We start from the raw sequence: 16,927 nt of genomic DNA, 5'->3' as shown, positions 1-16,927 counted from the left end.
AACAAGTCATTTTGGGCAATGGAGGCTGAAACCCCGGAAGTATCCCAAATAAATCAAAGCTCTCAAGAAAAGGTCGAAGAGCTAACAAAATCAACCCCGGGAAAGCTCGTCACCTGTCACTCATCAATACGTTTACTCAACCGGGCTTATGGAATGCCTTGAGAATGGATCTGGTGTCCCCGAAATCAGATTTAACTGATAGACAGTAAACGAAAAAATCTGTCCGAAACATGTAATTGAAAAGAAAAAGCCCACTTTTTTAAGAATATTAAAGAGAGAAAGAAATTCCTGTCATAAGGATATCAAAATAGTCCCACTTTGAGGTCCCAGACATTTTTTGAGAAAGATGGTCGCCACGATTTTACAATGGAGTTAGAGAGGGAGGGAGTGTTCCCATATACTCTTCCCATCCTCTCATCCTCCGGGGTTTGGATAGAAAATTCCAGATTAATCATGATACTATTTAAAAACAATACTTTAAGGAGCCATCATTTTCTAAAGGAGTAGTGACTTCCCCCTTCCCCCATAAACTTTTCATCCTTCCCAGCGATAGGTTGGAAAATTCAACCTGTACTGTTACTTACTACTTTACTATTTAAAGATGTTCTTATGAAACCGAGATATTTCCTCTTCAATCAGATGGTAAGGCACGACACTGAAAAAGGCCCTCTCGAGAAATCCATTCACTGGCAGTCGAGGAAACGGTACAGCATGGTGGCCGCTCTGTGACTGTAAAGGAATAGTAAATTTCGCGTTTTAAAATAGCATGGATAGATTCCGGATTTGAATCCTATAGGGAAATGAGAAAGAACCCCAACAAAGGGCATTAATGGGCTTCACACTGCATACTGGATGCATGACAATCAATATCGCCAGAATATGTTGAAAAGGATAAAGCATATGAAGAAATAAAAAAGTTATTTCACCAAGTGCTAAATTTCCTAATCACCAAAGGTTGGTGATTAGGAAATTGGTAAGATTTATTAACTTTTATGAAGAACCAAAGTGAAAATATTGCTATTTGTTTTGTCTCATGTAATGTCAGGCTTTGTTGATTGAGAAAGTAAACTATTCATTTAATGCAAAAAGTGTGTGTAAGTGAACTTTATTTTTCCAAATGATTAGTCCACTTTTGCACCATACTGTAAATTTACGTGGGCTCAAATTATGTGCCTGAAAATTGTAACTGGTCTCGTTCTCAGAACCTATCTTGGCCGCAAACTACATTCCATGCCGATATCTGCTCATATAAAGTTAATAATACTATATTACCACATTTTATAAATTTACCTGAAACCTAGTTCATCCTAGAAGAACATTATGATACCATTATAATTAATCATATAATACACAATTTTGGAACGGTTAAAAAAAACCAAATATTATTAACACAATTATTGAAGGTCAAAATTGTTTATTTCAAGTGAATTTATCGCTCTCTAAGGCAGTATGAGGTGTATTTATATAAACGACAGAGTTAGAGTTTTGAAAATACATATATAAGAGAATATTTCAAATTGTTCGCTATGTACAAATGGAACACAACAAAAATAAACACAAAACCTTTATACCCGAGGAGTCCATCTTCCGATATTCCGACTTGTTTATATCTGTTTTAAGTGAACTCCTTCACATAATGTTGAACTCCTAGTGTGAAGCATATGAAATTGACTATTATCAATACAGTGCTCTCCAGAAGATATTATTTGCGAAATTGGTTATTTAAAAAGTAGAGCGCAATCGAATTCTTAACTAAGATGATGCAGAACTTGATCGTTCCTCAGATATGGAAACACAAAACATTCTATACCTGAAGTGTCTAGTTTCCGATTTCCCGACTTGTTTCCTAATTTTTGACCGTCTTTCGAAGAATCCGCAGCCATATAAACATAACCTCTCCTTTAAATCTAATCCATATACCGCTACCAGAACGCTAAATTAATTCATCCATTGGAATCTAAAGGCTGAAATACAACAGCGGAATGACGGCGTGCGTGCGGGGTGAGAGAGCTGTCAAATGAAGTTCACTACACGGCCTTGTATGAGGCAATATACAACAAGTCCCATGCGCAATACGGCATGCAAAAAAGTTCGGAAAATAGAACTTTTGCGATTCGTGACGGATAATAGTTTGTTGCGTCATTTGCAATATGGCGGCGCTTTTCGTTTTCGACAGCTATTGTTGAATGTAATTAATTTTGTGTACCGCATTGGCCATCGGACTTGTTGTATATTGCCTCATACAAGTCCGTGTAATGAACTTCATTTGACAGCTCTCTCACTCCGCACCCACGCAGTCACTCCCCTGTTATATTTGGGCCTTTAGCCCCGTCGCTTCCATTCATAAAAATTTAATTTGAGTCGGAGTAGCATTTAATAACGAATTTGTGTGCCACTAAGAGTGCACATACCTCCGACTTAAATTCAATTTTTATGAATGGAAGCTTGTATAAATCTAGGGTAAACTTAAGGGGGGTTTTACTCAATTTCCCCAAAAATATGGTAATGTACTATTATCAACTTAATTTGCGCAGATAACGATATGGAGAGTATTTTGAGGCATGGGCACCATATAGACGTAGCTTCATATTTTTTTGAGATTTTTTGGTTGGGTACTTTCTGAGAATGGGTCCGTTAAAGAAATCATCAATTCCCACCCCTCCCACTCCCCTCCTTGCTAACAAATGCCAAAACTAGGACCAGCTTCGGAAAGTACTAATCGAGACCTTTCATTTGATACCCAACATGACTATATTCGGTGAAAAAAAAAGGTACACCCCCCTTTTGCATGTATGAGGACCCCCGCTTTATCTTAACGTAGAAAGATATAACTCACTGCATGCCTGGGCGTTCACAGTTCCCAACTTCTCACCGAATTTTGTCTCAATTGGTATAGCCGCTTCTGAGAAAAGTGCATGTGACAGACAGACAGACATTGAACCGATGTTCTGCAAACAAAACCTTAAAAATGTTTAACGGTTTCGCAGTATAACCGAAAGTGGCAACAGATGGAAATGGCTCCTTTCTGTACAATCGCAAATACGTCAAGGGTGCAAATTATATCCAACTTAAACCACTCTAACCCCAAGCCAGGCCAAAGCTATTTTTTGGGGAATGCTGCCCTGGACGAAACCGTTAGTCGTCTTTCTTTCTTTCTTGAATAAAGCGAGGGGCCCCTGGACCAAAAAAGTGAGAGAAAATCCAACATTAAGTAAATGTAGACTTAGGACCCCTCATATCCCAAATAAAAAATTCGTTAACAATTTCTCTATCTTTTATTATTCTAGTCCATTTCCAACTGCCTTAATGAATAACAATAAAAATTAAAAGTTTCTACATTTACAGAGAGTTTGCAATTGGCATCTGGTCTTTGATAACATTGTCAGATTTCAGATGCATAATTCATAAAAATCAGGGGATCCTGGATGTTCCCAGAATATTAATTTGATATGCATCCCTATACAATATATAGAAAAACATCTCGTAAGTTGATTTCTATTGTTTATGACCAACAACATTAATTTTTCCAGGGGACAACATCTATATTTCGTTCATTGGGAGATCAACTTCCACCACTGAGACGTACCAGCCAGCAACAACAAGCCATATCACCCTCGCGTTTTAAAATTTGGTTATCAATTTTAAAATTTGAGTTAGCCCCACCGTTTGGGCTTCTCAATGAAGCAACCACAGGAATGCAAACACAAGAGGACTGCAACGGAATGCTAAGAGTGTGGGATGGACCTCTCAGAGAACCACCTGTGTGTAAAGATTTGAACTGGTAATCAGAATGGTAAAGCAATTTTCCTAATGGAAACTTAACTCCATCGTATTTTCACAGTGGCCGAGATTCGCACAGAGGAGTAGTTAGCAAATATTCCCAGAATAACGCAAGTGTAATAGCCAGGTTTTGCTACGGAACTATTCCACGAAGTTGTGATAGGGTGAATATCAATGACACCCACGCACGTCCTTGCACAATTTCGGAAAGCTTTGTGTCGTCATCAGATTCAATTACGTTAGAGCTGAAAAATGCTGAATCAACCGCATTACGGTGAGTGAATTGGTGCCTCAGATAAATATTTTGCTATCTTTGGTTGAATCAGTATCAATATATTTTTTCTAATCAACCAAGCTTTAATTTCGAAGGTAATTGCAGTATTGTTTCAATTTTACAGTCCATTAAATTTTAAACTCCGTTATGAATTCGTTGATCTATATCAAGACGGGATTCCTATCTTTGGAACACATGAATGCAATCGTAAATTCGTAAGTGGATTAATTGAGCGCCGAGAGCCAACAACCTTTCGAAGTATACGAAATATTTTTTTATTCGGGCGTGGAGGCGCTCGAAACCTAAACTGCACTTATCGTTTTGAAGCCCAACGCGGCGAAAGGATTCACATCGTCATACGCAAAGTCATAACGAAAAACAGGAAATGTAGTTCACAAATAGACCGTGATATCAACCGGTCCTACTGCTTTGGAAACACAGATGTTCGGATAGAGGTTTCTACAATAATTCGAATATGGATGAATTTAAATTGTTGAATAACTTGATAAAATTGCAGATATTCGAACACCCATACCAAGAAGTGATTCTCTTGCCTCGGGGATGCATATGCAACTCTTCAAACAGCTCAATGCTCCCTGTTGAATATACATCGACAAGCCGTGAAGTTGAAGTACGATTAACCGCAATAAATATGACGACACTCGATGATCCAGACACAATTAGATTCGAAGGAACATATGAATTCATTAAGGCCCCATTGACGTGCAAGGATAGTAGAAGGAAATTCGGTCCTAGTGGAACAGTTGACATGACTTTTGGAGATGTAAGTAACATATCTCACAGTTTACAGTCATCCCTTTAAAATATCCTGATCGCTTAGATGGAATGTCGGACTCGCCCATGGGTTATAGAACCTTCCAATGGCAATAAATTCCTATACTTAAGATTACGTGGAATATTCATAAGGAAACATAATCCACTGCTTTTCAAACCCATGAATACTAGTCTGTCTTACACTCTCGCTGAGAAGTGTCCTACTCCAGCAAGAGTAGTGTTAACTACAGGGGAAGGTAATTGCTGAGATTGCCTAAATGTTAAGCGGTTTCAGTCATGCTTCCATTTAATATTTGCAGGTGCTTCGATAACAGCCTGCCCCCTTGATGAGAACTCTGGCATATATGAATATGTTGAAATATTCAGTGCTGGATGGAAAGAAAAGACTGACTACGAACACGGCAATCCGTCAAAAGTTATAAGTGTAGAATTTCTGAGACCTGAAAATGGTGAATACAGTTTCACTTGGATGGAGATGATACCAAGACCACCGCTAGGACTAGTTGGTAAGTACTTCCGTATATCAAAATTCCAACTTTTTACATGTCAATTATCATCAAATTAGAGAGCATAATCATTTATTTTATAAATTTATCGTTTTTCCTGCTTTCCTTTATTAGCTTTATTCTTATTAAAAAGACCGCCTGCGTATTAACCAGATCATATTTACGCGCTATTGGCTTTCCTTATATATTTCAACTATCAGTAAAGTTTCAATTGCACAAAATGTTAGTTTTTGAGTGATAAATCTTATCATTTTGTTTGTGTTATTCCTTTGTAACAACGCAACAGGAAAGCGGTAAGCTAATAAGCGATATCGATGTGAAGGGTCAAGAAGATTGTAATGACAGAAATGGCAGGAGACGACCAAGAGAGGAGAGTTATCCCAAAAGCCTAAAGGGATGGCGAAATTGACCGCGAAGATTCGCCCGCAAATATTGAAGCTTCATCAAAGTGCTTCGTCAACACATGCATGCCTTTATTCTAGCCTGTTCTACGAACCAATACAAGAAAAACATTAAAACCGGAAGCTGCGCGCTTCAGGTATAAAGGTCTTGGGAACATCTTATGTGGGGAACTTTCTATGCACGCTTTTTTTTCGCAGATACCTACAAATTGAGAATATTCTTTCATATATGTATATCCAAACTTTCAGATATATGTACATATTGAAGCCATAAATATTGTATTCCTAAGCAAAGATTGTCTACTTTTTGGGAGAAGGGTAGGTGAATGTATTTACGCACAGTGTTGGACTCCCGCAACAATACGCTGCTGAGCTACCAACTTAACAGCTCCTTGTCGTCAGAGAACTAGCCTGGAACCGTTTGAACCCGGCTTTGGGAGCCTTCAAGTCAGGGAATCCCTTTCACCAACGGGAAGGGAGGGGAGGAAGGGAGTTATTAGTTCAGGGAACCCCTTACCATCCGATCCCTCCATCGGTCGACTTCAATCTTCTTCGCAATAAGAAGAGCCCGAACATAATATGCAACACGATTCCAGCTGCCAGCGCTCTTTAGTTTCTCTCTGACAATGTTGTCAGAGTCTACAAAAGGCTGCTGACGAAAGCCATCCCACCTCTCGCAAGAGAAAACGGTGTGTTCAGCGTCGGCCACCACTCCATTGCAGAACACACGATCAGGAGATCGTGCCTTCCCAATCCTGTGCAGGTAAGACTGAAAACCTCAATGCCCACTTAGGAGTTGGGTGACGAAGTGAGTCCTTGAGGGTTTAACGTGAGCACCTGTCTGGAAGACTAAACCCCATGGTCTTCTTAAGACACGGATTGATTTTGTGACCACAATCAGAGCCGCGCTGTGACAAGCAACTCAGCTCATTTTGTCAAGGGAGTTACCACTTGGTAAGGGTGCGTTGACGTTCCTCACGGGCAACCACCTCTCTTAAGTTCTGGTCCTTACGGCGGTAGATAGCTTTGTGTTCCTTGTCAAGGTGGACAACGGGGATCACTCCCGCAATCACCATCACGGACGGTTCGGAGACAGTGCAATAAGCAGACGCAATCGCAGAGCTCCCCGCTTCTTCACGCAAGCGTTTACGATGCTGCGATCCTTGTCAAGAGCATCAGCCCATACTTCCACGATATAAAGCACAATCGACTGCCTTGCTCCTATAGAGCGACGTATCCTAGTAGAGCCAACATGTGCCATTAGCCGATTCAAGACCGCGATTCCAGCTGCAGCCCTGTCTGCTGCTGCTTTGATTTGGTCCAAGAACCTCATATTCAAGTCTTAATGCTCGACCAAGATATTTTGCACGAAGTAAATCGGAAACATGTGTACACCTTTATACCCAAACCACCAGCTTCCGGTATTCCGACTTGTTATAGTACAATTTGCCTTTAGTCTTAAAATAGTTTCGGCGATTACTTCTTCATCAGTGCTAAATGTCTTTCCAGCGAACACTCTCTTGAGGTCTGAGAACAAGAAAAAGTCGCTGAAAGCAATTCATGCAATGCTCCCATCGTTTCCATTGATTTGTGACACGGTACATTGTTTCGATTAAATAGTACTTTCTTTTTCATCAAATGGGGACTTTTCCGCGATTTTATCCTTTTCCATTCTGATGATAGCCGATGTGTCCGGATGGCTCAAGTGGTTAGAGCGCTGTCGTAGCAGAAGGTCGCGGTTCAAATCTCACTGGTGAGAGATTTGTTATCGTGGGTCGACGTCAGATACCAGTCGACTCAGCGGTGAATGAGTACCTGAGTCAAATCAGGGTAATAATCTCGGGCGAGCGCAATGCTGTCTACATTGCCTCGTGCAGTGTACTGTAGTGTACCGTTACGGTCTTGCATGAAGTGCTCTAACACACTTCAAGGCCCTGATCCAACATGGATTGTTACGCCAACAAATATTATTATTATATCCGAGTTATCACAATCTCGGCAGATGCCGGATTTTACCTAATACTAGCACTAAGTGCCAAGCATTTAGGCTCGGCCGATCCTACCTACTTAAAAACTAAAGGGGCGCTGGTGGTGGTGGCCGGCGGTAGGTCAGTGGGAGGATCCGTCGAGTAATCCTCGCAACATCGAGCACGTATGCAGAATGGTGTACTTCTGCATGGATTGAACCAAACTGTGCGAAAGTCCCAGGACACCAATGGAAGCCGTGAAGGATTTAGGTACAATACCAGTAGCTGACAATATTAAGGGAACTACAACCACCCGCTCGAGATGCCAAATTTCTTTGATTTCCCGAACCAATGGCTCATAATTCACCTTCTTCTCCACGTATTTCCGTTCAATGTTGCTATTGTGGGGGATAGAACATCAATAATATACGCGGAGCAACCTGTCTTGTCAACTAACAGTACATCAGGCTTGTTGTGTGCAGTATGGCGATCAGTCAGAACTTGTCGGTCCCAATACATGCTGTAAGCAGAACTATCAAGTACTGCTTGCGGCTGATATCGGTAAAGCGGACATGTTCCCGTGATCAGCCCATGCTTGTATGCAAGGTTTTGATGGATAACCTTACATACAGCATTGTGCCTGATGATGTATTGCACCGGTGCCATAACAGTACAGCCAGAAATGAGATGGTCCAACGTCTCTAACGCCGAGTCACACACTCTGCACTGGTTGTTCTCCACCCGTTCTTTCATGATGAGCTTTTTATAAGCGCGGGTGGCGACCACGCCGTCCTGAATGGCACACATGAACCGCTCTGTCTCAGCAAAGAGCTTCCCAGCACACAGCCATCTGTTCGACAAATGCAAATCCACAAATGGCTGTCAAAGACAATTCACGTGTTTACCGTGCATTGCCTCCGACTTCCATTCATCGATCCGCTCTCGGACCGACTTCACTCTACTCAGAGGATTGAAAGATCGATCCTTCAAATTAAGTGGAGTCAGCCCACAGTCTGCCTTACAGACAGCCGCATGAAAAGGACTCGCCTGCTCTTTGCTGTAAAAATAAGCGCGGCGAGTTGACTTGGCGATGATGTTGTGCCGCCACGTCAACCACGCCCCAACCTCCGATGTCACGAGGCAGGTTCATCCACTCCACGGCAGACTTTGGATGATGCATTCAGAATTTGGACATAGTTGTCCGTATCCGGTGGACGTTTTCCAGATCGGTTTTCGTCCGCGGCAATATTCCGAATGCATAAGCCAGTGAAGGGATAGCGAATACAACGCGCTTATTTTATTCTTCCCCGAGAGATGCGATTTCAGCACCAGCTTTACACGTCGCAGGAATTCGGACAGCAGAGCATCCTTCAGATCACCAACTCGAGCATGGGTTCCTTGCAGAATTCCTAGGTACTTGTAGAAGTCTGTCTCGGTCACAGCTTCGATGTGGAGGTTACCAATGCTATGTCCGGCATGCAGCTCGTGATGATCTTTGCGAATGGCTTCGATTCGACACTTGTCTAATCCAAACTCCATCCGAATATCACGGGTGAACATGTCTATTATTCGCAACAGACAGATGGTCGTCAATACTAGCATATAGATTGATGTCATCTAAGTAGATCGAGTGTGTCAGTTCGCACTCAGCACGTAGGCCATACTTTATTCCAAAACCATGCCCTCTAGCATCATTTAGTAGCTTTGAAAGGAGGTTCAGTGCCATACAAAACCAAAGGGGACTCAACGAATCTCCCTGGAAGATGCCCCTCCGTATACGGATGGGCTCTGAGGTATTAGCACCCTCAGATGTACGCACCGATAAGATGGTATGCCACCCTTCCTTAACTGTCGCCAAAAACTTTATTAGCTTCGGATCAATGCGATACAGATGTAGGATGTCGATTAGCTTGGTATGCGGCAGCCTTGGCATAATCGATATAGCAACTGAAGAGGTTTCTTTGGCCTCTAGTTGCTTGTCCTACAACTACCGAGTCGATAATGAGCTGCTCTTTGCAACCCCTTGACACAACTCGGCAGCCCTTCTGTTGTTGGTCTCGAGATGCGCATTGACCCTTCCACTAATAATGGACGTGATGAATTTGTAGAGGGTTGGTAAGCAAGTAATCGGTCTTGTGTCTGCGAGGTCCTGCACTGTGTCCTTCTTAGGGATAAGGTAGGTAATTCCCGCAGTGAGGAAGGATGGAAATTCCTCCGGCCGACTCATGGCCTCATTTATACTATGTGCCAACCGACTGTGTATGCTGGTAAATTTCTTATACCAGAAATTCTGCACCCGATCCAGACCTGGGTCCCTTCAGTTCTTCGAGCTGTTTATGGCTCGTCGAACGTCCTCTTCGGTAACATCCCCAAGTTTATTCCAGGCGTATTGGCATGGCGGACACTCTGTTGGGATTCGTTGAGAGATCTGAAAAAAATTCGCTGGCTCCTCGCGCATGTTGCATTCTGGACACGTCTGGAATGACTTTCACCATACCGTCGTAACCGACTGCATATGACAGAAAGTTTCTGTTTTAGTGTGTCCAGAATTTCAACTACGGATGCCTCACTGGGGATGGCATAGTTCCGGTAAACCCTCTGCACTTTATTTCTCACCCGTCGGCTGGCACTACCAGTGCTGATCTGAATCAGTCTAGCAATGTCCTGCCTTAGTGAGTCCCGCCGACGTTCCAGACGAATTTTCCATGGTGGATCTCTTTTGTCACTCAAACCAATAACACGAATGCGAATCTTCTGGCCGTGCAATCTGATAGCCGCAACTGCACCACAATACATAAGTGATTGTAGTTGCAGCAGCGACATATCCGCACACAGTCAAGATGCAATCTCATCATTGATTTGAGTTAGAATTCCCGGAGTTGCTGGAGATGCATAGAGCCTGGGAATACCTTCTATACACGCTCTTTGGAATTCGTCCCGAACCTCAGTGGAGACCTCAGCTGGACGGTGGAGAAGAGTGCTTCGGCGAGTACTGAACCTGTTGCATGCAGTGCGGCGTGGTGTTGTTGATGCCGCCGCATTTGTCCCCATCGATTCTCGGTCGCCAGTTTCCCCGATGACTTCAAGTCGAACACGTTCCCTGATGGTGGCCGGGATTGTAACGCTGCGAGTAATAAAGCGGTACTGGTCTGCGACTCGTTACACAGTCAAGTGCGCGAATTGCGGAAAACGCTCGACGAATCTCTGGTGCGGTAAGATGTTGTACCCGCTCCCGTCGTAGTAGGAGCGGATGATGAAGAGGTTCATTTCTTCAGTCCATTTCATCCGCTGTCTGCGCGAACCTGCTGAAGTGGTTGCCATTATTATTATTATTATTATATTTAACCGCTCACTCAGCCATTTTGCAGTTTACGCGAAACTAAATTCTGCTTGTGAAAGTATTAATTGAGATCTTTCATTTGATAATCCACACGAGTATATGAGGTGAAAAAAACTTTACATTCTCATGTGCATATGTAGGGAGCCGCTCTTTAAACTTTACGTAAATTTATGTCACTCACTGTAGGCATGGAATTTCATATTTCTCATATGTCCACCAAATTTCATTTGAAACGGTGCAGCAGACGGTAAACCAAAATAAGATTTTGATTTACAGAAAACCATAAAAAAGGGTTGAGTATCAATGAAAGTTCCTAATTATGATACGGGCTATAAATTAATAAATACAACAACCCCTCATAGTTTGGGCGAATCGGTCGTATAGAATTTCTCACTAGTTCAAGGAAGGTAGTTTCGTGAAAATAACGCATTTAAAAAAGCCGTATAGGAATTCGTATTTGGCGGGTAGATTTCATTAGGATTCGGCTGCTGATTATCCGTTGAACGCCAGGAGAGGTTGGCGTAATCAAACGGGCACCACACACCATTGTCAACCATGGGGGCAGGCTTGAATGATTAATTATAATTTTCATAGGTGAGGTAAAGTCAAACTCGTCGAAAGGAAGGAGCAAGGAGGAGGTGAAATAGCCTTAACGTGAAAGAGGTTAATATCAAGTGTAAAACTTACAATAGAAAATTAAGAAAAGATTTAAATCATTTTTTCTTTTATTAAAGGCTTTTTAGCACATTATTAATAAAATTAAAATCATAAAATTTGTTGTACTTACAGAGGACTGCAAATATCGATGTACGGCACTTGGTGCATGTGTTAATGCAACTGTTTGGTGTGATGGAATCGTTCACTGCCCATCTGGAGAAGACGAATCATTCCTGCAATGCTCTCCAATCCTCAAACTGCCTGCTGAAATTCTTGCAACACTGTGTATAGTCATTATTTTGTTTTGTTGTGGCTTCATTGCCTTTGCGTATAGGTATGTTACATATTTAACATTAATTCATGGATACTCACATACATACATATATCTCATGTTCAACACAAGCAATATTTAAATTAGGCTATTTGAATTATCTCTTGACTTCCTCATATGCGATGCTAATTCATATCTATCATAATATGTATTTGTCGATAGTCATTTAAGCCTCAAAGCTTACTGTAGTAATGTATCGATCCTTCCTACGGTTAAACCTCAAAGGCTTGCATTCGAATAAGATACATTTTTCTAGTGTTTCACAATTAAGTTTTTCCTGTGATTTTTTTTCGCAATACCTATGAGTAACACTTCTCTCGAGAAAGTAAAAGATAAGGTGGCAAGCCGGAAAAGCTTATAGTTAGAAGTCTAGGATAAACTACAATACATCAACTCTCCCTATATTATCATAATCACAAACCAACCCTTAACTGTAGTTCCGAAATCAAGGAACTGGAAACTGTGTGATCAAATAAAAAGGGCACATTGAATATAGTGTGCAATCCCACGAATCTTATCAATAATTTCATCACCTTATTCGTAGAATCACTTCACTTCCTATTCGAAGAAAACATTTATTCATCGAATGTTATTACATTTGGGATTAGAACCCCCAAAATATATTTTATTATAGCAATGTGGGAAAGAACTTTGTACCTATCCGAAAGAAACCTTCAAAGCGTATCAGATGCTGGATCAAATAGAATTACAAGTAGAGTAGGATAGTTCTGCCCTATTGCAAGTCGCTGATTATATTCACACTCGATAATAACCTATCTAGGATACTTTCTCCATAACGACACAAAACCTAACACAGAGTGCAAATGTATTCTCCTGAAATCATATATCCTGTCAATCAATGTCCGAATTACTTTTTTCTCTGCAGGAAAATAAAGAGGAAATGCCGCGGCTCATCTGTACTCCAGACACGTCTTAAATCCCTCAGCTCCATGGATACGCCCGTTTTCGACGAAAAGGACGTGATTTGCTGACAAAGCGAGAATTCTGTCCGATATGTGGAAGTGGACAGGGTAACTACAGTCTGACCACACTCTATCGTGCAGAATCTCAACCCAAAAACATTCGACTGGTCGTTGTCAATAGATCTTTTTCTATTACTACAATTTTAAGACGGAAATAAATGATAAATGCTAATTGTTATTTTATAAAAAAAGATTAAAGGCAAATCAAATAAAGCAACTCTGCATAAAAACTGTTACTTGTAAAAAAGCAAGAAAAAAATATTATACTTGAGAAAAAAGGACTTAGGTGCATGTTGTGAATTTAATTCTGAATCAAAGTATCTTTAAGCAAAAGAATTTCGGAGCATCTTCAAGATGACGAACTTGTTACAAGGAGGTGAAAGTGAAAATGAATCATAAGACAAAGAAGATTGAAAACTAAGCAATGAATGTCGTTCTACTGCCAATTACTCGTAGAGCTTTCTTCAGGCAGTTGTGTTCTCTCGACAATTCCAATAATAAAAAAATCAGTTAAATTCAATTAAGATAAAACTGAAATAACAACAACAAACTACTACTTGCTAACAAATTATTAACTAAAGACAGTCAGTTAATCGACGACTTATTTTTTGTACTACGTTTTAGTAATACATATACTACTTAAAAACACTAACTGACGAAATGATGATATTGACTAAACGAGAATTATTTATTAAAACGATATTGAATTTGTAATGGTGGTAGTAGTATATTATTATTAGATGAAAGGTGAAAACACGTTTTTTATGATGACATCAATTAGTATGTAAAGTCAAACTGTTTTTGATACTTTTATGTGCTTCGATTTCCACTTACATCTATGGTCATTTTTAAATGATCAGATATAAATGATAATGTTGTAAATTCATCGTTTGTAGGATAGTAGAGTATTTATGTCAGATTTGATCGTATGTATAAGTATAAAATTTTGTCAGGGTCCAAGCAATAATTGGATGCTTTATTAATGTTTCATTGTTGCAGCAATTATTACGTGAGGGAAACGACTTTTAACGGAAATTTTCCGCGAAAGGCAACTAACTATTTTGATATTACCTTTACGTTCGGTCTTGAACTACCCGTTTGGAATACGTGGGTTGCCCTAAGAATTTTGTCCAGCAAAGTGTTCAATTTAGATATGAGAAATTTATGACTTTTTTGTTTAAACATTTAAGCATTTCTGTCCCGTTGTCCACTAGTAGACGCTCTTGAAATTCACCGCTTTGAGTTTCAATGTGAGATGTATGCTAAGGTATCGATATAAACATCATATGTGTCACTTCACGTAAGGTCTCGTTATTTTTAAGGTTTTGTTTGCAAAACATGTGGGGTATCTAATGAAAAGTCTCGATTAGTACTTTTCGAAGCCGGTCTTAGTTTTGAGATTTGTTAGAAAGGCGGGGAGTGGGAGGGGTGGAAAGTGATGATTTCCTTAACGGACCCATTCTCAGAAACTACCCAACTGAAAAATTTGAAAAAATTCATGAAGCTACCTCTATATGGTGCCCAGGCCTCAAAATACTCTCCATATTGATATCTGTTCAAATTTTGTTAATAATAGTATATTACCATATTTTTGGCAAAATTGAGTAAAATCCCCATTGAGTTTATCCCAGAGTTATAAAAGGTAGTAGTTGGTAGTAGTATAAAATATAATATGAAGCTTATTATCCCCAAGTTTGATCAAAATCATACTATTAGTAACAAAGTTACAGTACCTCAAAGTTGTCTTTACCCTGTAAATTTACAACCCAAAGTACTAAATCTGACATGCTAAATGCATATACATAACGGGCTACCATACGTACAAATGGGATAGTTCTACACTCAAATATACTCACCGAACAACCAAACAAAACCTTGCTTACCTGAAGCGCCCAGCTTTCGGTTTCCCGACTTGTTTAAATTAAAATTATGCTTCATTTTCATCAGACATAAAGTTATGCAAGTCATAAATCTGCAGCGACGGGACAAGCACAAAGCCAATATAAATATCTTTTACTATGAACAGAATCAGAATTCGAGTTCAAGGCACGAGATAAATCAACTAATGCTTGGATAGACCAAAACCCTAGGCGTTACTGTCTATATGTTTCCGAAAATGACAATTAATTTTCATATCTGCCAGTCAGTTACTTTTAAAGATTTTACTTGATTCTTCTTATTAGACCCTGGCCTGGGCAAATTGGGAAATGTGCTAAAAAAAGAAATCGAAACTGTGATCAATCGAATTGCTAAATCTGGAATATGCACAAACTACTTGCTAGCATAACCAAAATCATCAAATCTTTATCCGGCGGAGTACTTCTCCTCACTGTCACTAAACACTGCTTTCTTATTGATCGGCAGTCAGTCTTGCAACCAAGTCTCCCCAACTTTAAATTAATCATTTAACCAAAAATTTACGGAGGCCCCAAAAAGAAAAAAACTAATTCATGGCAATTCTACTATTATGTTTGCCACTTTGTTTGGCTTGTTTTTAGTGAGAAAAAAAAACAAAAAGAAAATACTAAATTTTCTTGAAATATCGAAGAAAAATTGTTTATAGACAAATACAAATTTGTATTCGATATTTCAGGAAAATTTTGTCTTTTCTTTTTAATTTTTCTCACCAATTCTTGGTATTTTCGATAGAAACGAAACATAAGTTTGTCCACACACCATTTCCTGTCGGCATTTGGAAGAGTACATGCCGACTCAGCCGAGAATAATTATGTTAGTCAAACCATAGTATGCCGATACACTCTTGAAAGTACTTGAGTACCCGCTTCAAAGTATAAATCAAAATTGGATTATTGTGTTATCGATTATTATAGTAATGGGGTTGCCAAAAATAACACCATGAAAAACATACCTTTTTTTAGAATGCCGTCCTCTATATAGAGACGAACTTTCATTACGTGCCTCACAAACTCGTCTGCATACCAAATGCCCAGATCCGGTAACATCAATGCCAGAAACACGCTACCGATTGTTTATAGTAGTTTATATGTAGTAGATATATTAAAACTGCTCCACATTTCAGTCAGTGTTTAGCACTTCTCTTCGTTCTTCTCATGAACTCTGTTACATGAACCACCCAATGTCCAAAGCAGTAAACATCTTTTGCTTTCCTAACGTCTCACAACAAAACTGATTTCGGGCAGCTTCTCCAAACGTGGAATAAGTAGCTCATGCAACGATTTCTACGTCTAAATTTGAAAAAAAATTAAGTTTCTTATAACCGATCCTAATGAATCACCGCCAATCCTAGCGAATTACCCAGAGCTGAGGTCTATTTCTTAATTGCTCTCAGCCAATGATAAACTCCGTCATGGAATTTCTTCATGTATCAGCGTGACCTGCATGAGATTGCATTCCAAAACCAGCGTCCTTTATGATGGGCACATCAACGAACGCCTCAAATCCAAAATCAACCGTCACGTTGTTTGCCTTATCGTCCTCTTTACAACCACCAAAGATCATAAACGACGCCTCGCAGTTATTGTGACGAAAACGTTGCTTTGGGTCAGGAGTATAACTCGCTATGCTGATGTCCACATCCACGATCAATATAGCATTGCACCCATCATCGAGAAATTGCGAGAGAAACGTGTTCGACCGTACAGACATCTCATCTACACTACTCGCTAGATAAAAATTGATCGGAACCTTCAAGTCACTAGGAAACAATACTTCAAATCCTAACAGCAATCGCCGATTGAGAAAAAGAATACAGCAAGTTGTAGTGATATGAAGAATTGTATATAGAATGACCAACCAGGTTAATTATGGTCAACCACAATCTTATCCTTTCCCGATGTGTCTTCTGCCGGCCTTTGGAAACCTCACCCCACCCCACATTAGCTTCTCCCACCCACTGTAATTGAAGATGGTAC

The 16,927-nt window shown here is 40.1% G+C and overlaps 1 protein-coding gene across 4 annotated transcripts in view; it reads left to right on the top strand.

Annotated features, from left to right (window-relative positions):
• LOC119649946 overlaps window positions 1-14,451 on the top strand; it is a 542,569-nt gene extending 528,118 nt beyond the window's left edge. For all 4 annotated transcript variants that reach the window (XM_038052366.1, XM_038052367.1, XM_038052365.1 and 1 more), the window contains 8 exons: window positions 3,531-3,781; window positions 3,842-4,054; window positions 4,179-4,509; window positions 4,572-4,838; window positions 4,896-5,085; window positions 5,149-5,355; window positions 11,853-12,054; window positions 12,938-14,451. In XM_038052366.1, coding sequence (XP_037908294.1) covers window positions 3,531-3,781; window positions 3,842-4,054; window positions 4,179-4,509; window positions 4,572-4,838; window positions 4,896-5,085; window positions 5,149-5,355; window positions 11,853-12,054; window positions 12,938-13,043 — 1,767 coding nt within the window. In that variant the 3' untranslated portion in view covers window positions 13,044-14,451. The remainder of the gene's footprint in view (window positions 1-3,530; window positions 3,782-3,841; window positions 4,055-4,178; window positions 4,510-4,571; window positions 4,839-4,895; window positions 5,086-5,148; window positions 5,356-11,852; window positions 12,055-12,937) is intronic.
• Window positions 14,452-16,927: the final 2,476 nt, after the last annotated feature.

Source organism: Hermetia illucens, chromosome 2, assembly GCF_905115235.1.
Source record: "Hermetia illucens chromosome 2, iHerIll2.2.curated.20191125, whole genome shotgun sequence".
NCBI lineage: Eukaryota > Metazoa > Arthropoda > Insecta > Diptera > Stratiomyidae > Hermetia > Hermetia illucens.
This window is presented reverse-complemented; position numbering and strand designations above follow the sequence as displayed.